The sequence below is a fragment of the Acanthisitta chloris genome, unplaced genomic scaffold (genome assembly GCF_000695815.1).
Source record: "Acanthisitta chloris isolate BGI_N310 unplaced genomic scaffold, ASM69581v1 scaffold10636, whole genome shotgun sequence".
In the NCBI taxonomy this organism is placed as follows: Eukaryota; Metazoa; Chordata; class Aves; order Passeriformes; family Acanthisittidae; genus Acanthisitta; species Acanthisitta chloris.
The window spans coordinates 1,086-11,103 of NW_008679735.1; the positions used below are offsets into that span (position 1 = coordinate 1,086).

At 55.6% G+C, this 10,018-nt stretch overlaps 2 protein-coding genes across 2 annotated transcripts in view; both read left to right on the top strand.

The window, feature by feature from the left end:
• LOC103804795 (keratin, type II cytoskeletal 5-like) overlaps positions 1 to 3,605 on the top strand; it is a gene marked incomplete at its 5' end in the record, with an annotated part of 4,684 nt that extends 1,079 nt beyond the window's left edge. The window contains 9 exons of the mRNA XM_009077425.1: positions 231 to 448; positions 1,071 to 1,131; positions 1,479 to 1,574; positions 1,671 to 1,835; positions 2,079 to 2,204; positions 2,799 to 3,019; positions 3,217 to 3,251; positions 3,343 to 3,498; positions 3,544 to 3,605. Of these exons, the coding sequence (XP_009075673.1) occupies positions 231 to 448; positions 1,071 to 1,131; positions 1,479 to 1,574; positions 1,671 to 1,835; positions 2,079 to 2,204; positions 2,799 to 3,019; positions 3,217 to 3,251; positions 3,343 to 3,498; positions 3,544 to 3,605 (1,140 nt within the window). The remainder of the gene's footprint in view (positions 1 to 230; positions 449 to 1,070; positions 1,132 to 1,478; positions 1,575 to 1,670; positions 1,836 to 2,078; positions 2,205 to 2,798; positions 3,020 to 3,216; positions 3,252 to 3,342; positions 3,499 to 3,543) is intronic.
• A 5,752-nt stretch (positions 3,606 to 9,357) lies between these two features.
• Positions 9,358 to 10,018, top strand: part of LOC103804796 (keratin, type II cytoskeletal 3-like) — a gene marked incomplete at its 3' end in the record, with an annotated part of 4,390 nt that continues 3,729 nt past the window's right edge. Inside the window, exons 1-2 of the mRNA XM_009077426.1 lie at positions 9,358 to 9,680; positions 9,722 to 9,998. Coding sequence (XP_009075674.1) covers positions 9,358 to 9,680; positions 9,722 to 9,998 — 600 coding nt within the window. The remainder of the gene's footprint in view (positions 9,681 to 9,721; positions 9,999 to 10,018) is intronic.

Genomic DNA, 10,018 nt, shown 5'->3' on the forward strand with positions numbered 1-10,018 from the left:
GGAAATCAGAGAAAAGATGAGGGGAAACCCCAAATATAAAGGCGGGAAAATAGGGGTAAAAACCCCAAAGAATGAGAGGATGGAAAAATGGTGGCAAAGCCAAGGAGAAGTTGGGAAAATGGGAGAAAATATCAATATAAAAGGTGCTTTTTAGGGGAGAAATCCATGAAAATTGGGATGTTTCGGGGGGGAAGTGACCCTGAAGGTGTTTTTTGGGCTCTGTCCTGCAGGTTCGGTTCCTGGAGCAGCAGAATCGAGTGCTGGAGACCAAGTGGAAGCTGCTGCAGGAGCAGGGGGGGACAGGCCCCGGGGGCAGGAGCCTGGAGCCCATCCTGGAGAACTACATCAGCAGCCTCCGGAAACAGCTGGATCTGCTCTCTGGGGAGAAGCAGCAGCTGGACACAGAGCTCAAGAGCTTCCAGGACCTGGTGGAGGAGTTCAAGCGCAAGTAAGTGGTTCAGGGTGGGAACAGGCACTGGGAATGGTCCCAGAACTGGAAATCTGGGACCGGGGAGTAGAGAAGGTTTGGGAGGTTGAGGTGGGTGAGAAGTGGAGATGTTTTTTTCCAGGTGGTTCTCAAGGTTTGGTTCTGTTTTCTCAATGTTCTTCAGATTTTCCTCTCAGTTTTCCTCAATATTTTCCCCTCAACATTTCCCATTTTCCTCTCAACATTTCCCATTTCCCCTAACATTTCCCATTTCCCCTCAACATTTCCCATTTTTCCCGCAACATTTCCCATTTTCCCCTCAATAATTCTCACCTCTTTCCTCCACATTTCTTAGCTTTCCCTCCAATCTTCCCAGATTTTCTCACCCTCTCGTTCCACTTGTTTCTCTCCCAAGGCTTTTCCTCCACTTTCTCTTCCTCAGTTAATCACCTTTGGCCTTGGGATTTAATGACCTAATTAGTTCCAGGCTTTCCTCATCCCTGACAAGGCAAAGGCAACTCCTGGGCCATAAATCTCCCTTGGGGCAGATCCAGTTCTGGTGCATTTGTTAGTCTGAGGTCAACAACATTCCCTGGAGCCAAAAATCCTCCCCAAACTCCTTCTCCTTCCTTCCCTTCCGCAGGTACGAGGAGGAAATCAACAAAAGGACAGCGGCCGAGAACGACTTCGTGCTCCTCAAGAAGGTCAAATCCATGTTCTTCACCTCCAGGAGAACTGGAGAGGGATTTGGGATGGAGGGACAAGACACAGGGATTGACTTCCTGCTGGAAAAGGGGAGATTTGGATGGGATATTGGGCAGGAATTCCTCCCTGGGGGGGGCTGAGGGGCTGGGATGGATCTCCCAGAGGATTCTCCATCCCTGGGAGTGTCTCAGGTCAGGTTGGATGGGGCTTGGAGCCACCTGGAAGATGTCCCTGCCCATGGATGAGGTGGGATAGGATTTGAGGTCCTTCCAACCCAACCCATCCCATGACTCCGTGCGATGTTAGCCAAGCCAGGCAGGATTTTCTCATCCCTCCTCTGCTGCAGGATGTGGATGGAGTCTACATGACCAAGGTGGAACTCCAGGGAAAACTGGATTCCCTGTCAGATGAGATCAACTTCTTCAAGTGCCTCTACGAAGCTGTGAGTGCTGCAGGGATGGGACTCTGGGATGGAGGAGGGTCTGGAACCACCAGGGACTTCTGGCAGGACTAAATCCGGGGCTGGTGGGAATTCCAGGAGCTGTGCCAGATGCAGAAGACAGTGTCTGACACCTCAGTGGTTCTCTCCATGGACAACAACCGGAGCCTGGACCTGGACAGCATCATCCAAGAGGTCAAGGCGCAGTACGAGGAAATCACCAACCGCAGCCGCGCCGAGGCCGAGGCCTGGTACCACAGCAAGGTTTGTGACGCTGCTGGTGACCATGGGGAGGTGGGAGAGTCACTGGTGGGAGCTCACAGCACTCCAAGATCTGGGACACAGCTGGTCCTGGTCTATCCAGACTGGAGCTACTTGATGATCTTGGAAGTCTCTTCCAACCTTGATGAGCCTATGACTCTATGCCCTTGGCTGGCAGGACATGGCGTGAGAGGTGATGTGAGGTCATGGTGGACCTGACGTGCTCCTCTTGCTGCTTCCCACCAGTACGAAGAGCTGCAGGCCACCGTGGGCAAGCACGGGGACAGCCTGAGGGACAGCAAGACCGAGATCTCCGAGCTCAACCGCGTGATCCAGAGGATCCGAGCAGAGATCGAGAGCGTGAAGAAGCAGGTAGGGGTGGTGGCTTTGGGACGATGGGGGTGACATCCTGCTTGTGGCCTTTGGAGCTTCCCTGGAAGGGAATCCACGTGGCTGGGACCAGTTGAGCCCAAGTGGCACTTGGCCCAGAGAAGTTATGGATGTTCCATTCTTGGGAGCCACCTGGGCTGGTGGGAGGTGTCCCTGCCCATGGAATGGGATGGGATGGGATGGGATGAGTGTGGGTGTCCAGCCTGGAGAAGCTCCAAGGAGATCTTCCAGTGCCTAAAGGAGCTCCAGGAGAGCTGGAGATGGATTGGGACAAGGGATGGTGGGACAGGACACAAGGAATGGAAGGGACAAGGTCAGATGGGATATTGGGAAGGATTTCCTCCCTGTGAGGTGGCTGAGACACTGGGATGGATCTCCCAGAGGATTCTCCATCCCTGGAATGTTCCAGACCAGGCTGGATGAGGCTTGGAGCCACCTGGGCTGGTGGCAGGTGACCCTACCCATGCTCCAGATGACCTTCTGATGCCCTTCCAACCCAACCCAGCCCGTGACTCCATGCCCTGGGGCCAGTGCCTCGTGTCCCAGCCCACTCACGCCGGTGTCCTTGCCCTGCAGTGCGAGTCCCTGCAGACCTCCATCGCGGACGCGGAGCAGCGCGGGGAGGCAGCTCTCAAGGACGCCAGGGACAAGCTGACCGAGCTGGAGACAGCTCTGCAGAAGGCCAAGACTGACCTGGCCAAGCAGCTCCGCGACTACCAGGAGCTGATGAACGTCAAACTGGCCCTGGATGTCGAGATTGCCACCTACAGGAAACTCCTGGAGGGAGAGGAGTGCAGGTGGGTGGGAGACAGCAAGAATTCTGTTGGCTCCTGGGGAATCAATGGGAAGAACACGTCCCATCATCTCCACCAAGTGTGGTGTGGCCACGAGCTGTGGGTCACCCTCCTGTGGCCACACACCAAACGTGTCTTCCTGGAGCTGGAGCACTCCAGATGCTCTGCCAGATCCCACATTCCGTGTCTTTCCCTCGCAGGATGTCTGGGGAGTGCCAGAGCGCCGTCAGCATCTGTGAGTATCCTTCCCACGGGGTTGGGGACGATGCTCCTGAGCTCCCTGATGGCATCTGAGGTAACCTGGTGCCTTCTGTTCCTCTCCACAGCCGTGGTGGGAGGCAGCACCACCGTGGGAGGTGGATACGGAGGTGGAATGTGCCTTGGAGGAGGAGGACTTGGATTTGGAAGTGGCAAAGGAAGCTGCAGTGCTGGTGGTGCTGGTTTGTGCTTCAGCCTGGGAGGGAGTGGCTTTGGTGCTGGTGGTGGGTTTGGCCCCGGGGCAGGAGGGTTTTGCTCCATGGGTGGAGGGTCTAGCTCGGTGGTGGTGGGATCTGGCCCCATCCTGAAGAACAACAACCGGAGGGTGTAGGAACGGGACCGATCCCACCCCATCCCCAGCACCCAACGGAGAAAGGAAGCAAACGCCGCGATGACCTCCCCGAGGCCCTCACGGAGGTGGTGGCGGCCAAGGATGTCACCTTGAACCACCACTGGAACCATGAGGAGCAGCAAACCAAGGCCAAATCCACCTGCTAAGGACTGAGATTCCCAACAACATTCCGGAACGGCTCAATCCCTCGTGCTGCTCTCCTTGGGAAACAGGACCTGACTGTTCACAGGGAGCACCAAATCCAGCTGGGATGACCTGTCCGTTCACAGGGAGACCCAAATCCAGCTGGGATGACCTCCCTGTCCATGGGGAAACCCAAATCCATCTGGGATGACCTCCCTGTCCATGAGGAGCCCAAATCCATCTGGGATGACCTCCCTGTCCATGGGGAGCCCAAATCCAGCTGGGATGACCTCCCTGTCCATGGGGAGCCCAAATCCAGCTGGGATGACCTCACAGAGCAGAGCACCCCGAGGAAGAGACACCCAACAACCACCGAGCCAAGAAGGGACAGATCCATGCACAGCTCCAAGCACTGGGAACACTCAACTTCCCTCCAGACCTGCTGGATCCAGCCAGGACTCAATCCCAACCCATTCTGCTCCTCACCTCCGAACCAGGAACTTCCTCCTGGGGCCTTAGCCCAACCAAAGACATTTCTCACCCTCCTTTACCTTTTTTCCCCTCCCTCCCTCCCGAGTTCTGCTCAGGTTGTGGGAAAATGTCATTTTGCCTCTGTGTTCACCTTTCCCCTGGGACTGGGGACCAGTCGTGTGTGTTTGCTCAGCCCTTTCTCCCTTGGCATGTGCCACCCCAATAAACAAGCGAGGCAGGAACCTGGTGTGGCTTTTCTCCCCGACCACAGAGTTTCGTGTTGCAACAAGTTTCCTGCCGAGACCTGAAAGTGTTTCCTGACTTTCTCCTGTCCTTTGAAGTCTGTAGCTAAAGGAGCCCAACCCAAACTCCTCTCCCCCAAAATCTGGGGGGGTTTGGCAGGAGGGTGAGAAAGGTCTCAGGGGGAGGTTGTTGGGGGGTGATGGTGGCAAAATGGGCTCAATCCTGGCAGGGAGGAAGAGGCAACATTTGGATCCTCTTCCTCGTGCTCCTGTGGGGTCTCCAGGGGTGACAGAGACTGTTGTCCCCTGTTGTCCCCATCAGATCTGAGCAGACTCCATGGAGCTTGGGAGACTCTTCCCTTCCCCTTCCTCTGCCTGACCACCAGCTCTGACCACACCACTGGCCACAGGTGGTCCCAGGGCTGTGGTGCCCACCCTGGTGCTCACCCCAAGTGCTTTAGGAGCATCCCAGTGGGTTGGGGTGGGGGAGGGAAGGGTGGTCATCACCCCCCCAGCTAACTCGGGGTGAATTCCTCAGTCTCCACGGGACTGGAGCCATGCCTGAGGCCTTCCCAGCCGTCTGGCCTCACCCCTGGATTGCTCTCCAGGCATCTCCAAGAGGGAACTGAGGCCACGGGAAGAGGAAAACCTTCTCCCGCCCCATCCAGCTCCACCTCTGCCCAAAAGAGCAATGATTTGACGACTTCCAAGCCCAAAACTCCTGCTGCGGTTTGACCTCCCGCCGAGGAGAGCTGGAATCCCATCCCTGGTCAACCGCAGACGCCGATCCCGGTGAGTCATCCCATCGCTCCCAGTGGGTGAGGTGCCAGCGAGGAATGTCCCAGCGCTCCAGCTCGGGCATGTCCCGGGTGGGGACATGGCTGAGTGTTCCCGCGGCTCCTGCACTGCTGATCCGAGCACAGGCACCGACACCATCCACACTCCCAGTCAGACCAATCCAGGCTCTAATTCAGACCAGTCCAGGCTCTAATTCAGTCCAATCCATGCTTGGAGTCAACCCAATTCAGGCTCTAATTCAGCCCAATCCATGCTTGGAGTCAGCCCAATCCAGGCTCTAATTCAATCCAATCCATGCTTGGAGTCAGCCCAATCCAGGCTCTAATTCAGTCCAATCCACACTTGGAGTCAAGCCCAATCCATACTCCAATTCAGGCCAATCCACACTTGGAGTCAGCCCAATCCATACTCTAATTCAGACCAATCCACACTTGGAGTCGGCCCAATCCATACTCTAATTCAGACCAATCCATACCCTAATTCAACCCAATCCATACTCTAATTCAACCCAATCCACACCCTAATTCAGCCCAATCCATGTTTGGAGTCAGCCCTATCTATGCTCCAATTCAGTCCAATCCACACTCTGAATCAGATCAATCCACAGTCCAATTCAGCCCAATCCACACTCTAATTCAGACCAATCCACACTCAGATTCAACTCAATCCACACTTGGAATCAGCCCAATCCATACTCCAATTCAGCCCAATCCACACTCTGAATCAGATCAATCCACAGTCCAGTTCAGCCCAATCCACACTCTAATTCAGACCAATCCACACTCAGATTCAACTCAATCCACACTTGGAATCAGCCCAATCCATACTCCAATTCAGCCCAATCCACACTCCCAATCCACACTCGATTTAGCCCAATCCACACTCCGATTCAGGCCAATCCAACCTTGGAGTCACCCCAATCCCATTTTGCCCCAGGTGACCCCTGGGGAGCAGCAGCAGGAGGTGACAAAAGGTTTCTCCAGGAGCACAGAGGCTGTTGCCAAAACAAACTCCCAAATCCCTCCCCTTTTGTCCCAGGGCTCGTCCCAGCAATTAGGGGAAACTTCTCCCCTAATTGGACCCACCCGGGAGTCATTGCAGCCTTTTGCTGGAGACCAGGGCTTGGCCCTGCCCATGGCACAGGTGGCACTGGATGAGTTTTCCATCCCTTCCCACCCAAATCTCTCCATGATTCTGTGGTTTCCTCACAATTATTCCAGGCTTGAGCAGCTTTTCCTGTGCTCTGTGTGTTTCTTGCCACGGGATCATGGAACAGTTTGAGTTGGAATTGACCTTTCCAGGTCATTTTCCTTCCCTGGAGGCTCCAAGGGAGTGGGAAAAGGGATTTTGGATAAGGCCTGGAGGGGCAGGACACAGGGAATGGCTTTCCACGGCCAGAGGGCAGGGAGAGATGAGATATGGGGCAGGAATTCCTCCCTGTGAGGGGCTGGGATGGATCTCCCAGAGGATTCTCCGTCCCTGGGAGTGATCCAGGCCAGGCTGGATGAGGTTTGGAGCCACCAGGGCTGAGGGGAGATGTCCCTACCCAGGTCAGGTGTGGGATGGGATGATGTTCCCTCTCCCTTCTCACCCAATCCATCCCATCCCTGCCCACCCAGTCTGCAGCAGGAGGAGATGCAGATTCCCAGATGCCGGTGGATTTCCCAAGCTTGGCTGGAGCCGCCACGGTGACTCACAGCTCCGCTTATCTCACCCAGAGCTCCAGGCTGTGCTGACTCCAGGCCTCTCTCTCCTCCTGGGAACGTCTCATCCGCCCACAGACACCGAGAGAAACCCCGAGCAGCATCCCCAGGCCGAGCTGGCCACGGATTTGGGAATGCTGAGGGAGGCAGAGCTGGGCCAGGTCATTAGGGGCAACACCTGAGCCCCCAGGCTGATTGGCCTGGGCGTTGGGCTGCTGCTAATTTATTGATCTATGGCCAATTTATGGCCTGTTGCTGCTGGTTGAAGGTTGGATTTGATGCCCTTGGAGGTCTTTTCCAGCCTCAGTAGTTCCATGATAATCCCATTGGGTTTTTATCCCTATCTATTCCTCAGTCCCCTTCTCTGGGCCCTCATGGGTCCACACAGCACTTGTGGGGATGAATAATTCCATGATTCCATGATTTTTATCCCTATCTTATCCCCAATCCCTCCCCCCGAGTCCCCATGGATCCACAGGAGGTGCTGTGGGGATCAATAATTCCATGATTTTTATCCCTATCTACTCCTCAACCCCCTTCTCTGAGCCCTCATGGATCCACACCGGTGCTGTGGGGATCAATAGTTTCACCATTCCATGATTCCATGACTTTTTTAGCCCTATCTCCCTCCCAGTCCACCTCCCCGAGTCCTCCTGGACCCACAGGAGGTGGGATAAGCACCAGGAATTCTGTGTTTTCCAGTTTTGATGCCAGCTGAGCCACAGATCCAGGGCCCAAGGCACTTGTGGAAGGAGTGCCCGGGCAATATTTTGAGAGGGATTGGACCATGTGACGAGAGCAGAAGTTGTTGGTGTGGATTTTCCAGCGGGACCTAATTCCATGCGTGTCCCGGGGCGAGTGCCAAGGGCTGCCAGCACACTTAAGAGCCTCCATGGGAGTGGGTTTGGATTTCAAGATGTCTTAGGTGGCTTTAAAATGGAAATAACATAAAAAAGAAGGTGATAAAAGACAGGGAAATTGGGGAGGAAAGGTGTGGAATGGGATTAGCTGGTACCTGAGCGAGGCGAAGGGATGGATCAGTGAGGGATTTATGGATCAAATGACTCAGAAAAGTGTCTTCAAACCTGATCCATTCCATGATTCCATGCGGGTGGTGGATTCCTCATCCCTGGGAGTGGTCCAGGCCAGGCTGGATGAGGTTTGGAGCCACCTGGGCCTGGTGGAAAGTGTCCCTGCCCTGGCGGGAGGTGGAACTGGATCAGCTTTCAGGTCCTTTCAACCCAAACCATCCCAGGATTCCATAATCTGCCTCCATCCCCAGCCTGGGCTTGGAACTGGAGGATTCCAAGCTCCTCCCTGTCTCTAATCTCCATCTGCCAAAGGTTTATTTGCATCTAAACACCAAAATCAGCCAAACAGCTGTTTAAAAAAAAAAAAAAAGGTGATTCCCCTAGGGAATTCACCCCCTTCTCCCTCCTCTCCCTCGTTTCCATGGCTCGGCAAACCAGCTGAGCTCTGCTAATTGCACTGACATCATTCCAGGCTCTGTGGTGTGGGGAGCAGCACTGGGATCTCCATCCCTGGCTCTCCTCCCATCCCACCACCACCACAGCTGCTGCTCCCTGGGGTCTCCTCATGGTCCTGAAGCCTCCAGAGATCCCAAGGGGCTCTCCCAGCTTGGCTGGTTCCTCCCTGGTGCTGAGAAGGTCTTGGCACAAAGACACCAGGAGGTGTTTTTGGGGTTGCCACGGGTTCCCATCTCCAGCTCCGACCATGGCGTCACTGGGAGGTTTTATTTATCGCCGAGCCGCGAAGCCTCATCAAAATGCAATTTGCTGAGCCCATGGCCGAGGGTTGAGAAACTCAATTCCCGGAGCCAAAGGCAATTTTCCAAGAGAAAAGGAGGCTGAGGGTGGAACAAAGGTGTGTTTGGGGAGTTGTGAAAGCCCTGGCTACAACTTGGCACAGACCCACCTGCCATGGGGCTTTGGAGGGAGAGATCCAAGGGGAGATAAACAGCAGCAGGGAAACAACCACCATGGAGAAAAGGTGGATTAAACCTCTCAGTGTGTCCTAGGGAGGTTCTGGCTGCTCCACCAGGTGGAGGATTCCTCAGGTGTGGGAGGGTTGGGAGCTCCATTTGGGTCTTTCACCCCTTTTTTCCCTGTGTTTGAGGGTGTGTTTCTGGGGAGGGTCAATGTTTGGCAAGTTGGAGATGAGAATCTGAGCCACGCCACGGCGATGAGGACAGGACTCGTCTCCTCCTTCCCGCCCATGCAGGCCCATCCCACCTCCACAGGAGATAAAAGGGAGCATCCACTGCCCTCCAGCCAGAGGGATTGACTTCCCTTCTTCTTCCACCTGCTCCTCACCACACAACTCTGCCAAGCTCCTCAGCTTCTCCACTCTTGGCTCTTCGGAGGACAACCGGCCATGTCTCGTCAATCTGTCTGCAGGAGCTTCGGAGGAGGGAATAGAAGGGGCTTCAGCTCCTGCTCTGCCATCGGTGGTGGCTTCGGAGGTGGCGGCAGGAGCAGGAGCAGCTACAGCTCCTACTCCGTGTCCAGGGGCTTTGGAGGTGGAGGACGCTGCGGGGGCTTCACCAGCAGGAGCCTCCACAACATGGGGGGCAGCGGCAGGATGTCCATGGGCGGCTGCTACGGCGGTGGCTACGGAGGCAGGATGGGAGGGTTTGGTGGAGGGTACGGAGGTCTCGGCAGCTTCGGGGGCGGGATGGGTGGAGGAGGAGGAGGCATGTGTGGCGTGGCTTTGGAGGAATGGGAGGTGGCGGAATGGGCGGCGGAGGAGGAATGGGTGGCTTTGGTGGTGGGATGGGTGGTTACGGTGGTGGGATGGGCGGTGGAGGAATGGGAGGCTTCGGTGGCCCAGGCTTTGGCATGAGTGGCTTTGGTGGCCCTGGGAGAGGAGGTCCTGGGATCCAACCGGTGCAGATTGACTCAACCCTCCTCCAGCCAGTCCATGTCGAGATCGATCCCCAGATCCAGCACGTCAAGAACCAGGAGAAGGAGCAGATCAAGACCCTGAACAACCAGTTTGCCTCCTTCATCGACAAGGTGAGAGGGTGGGACTGTCC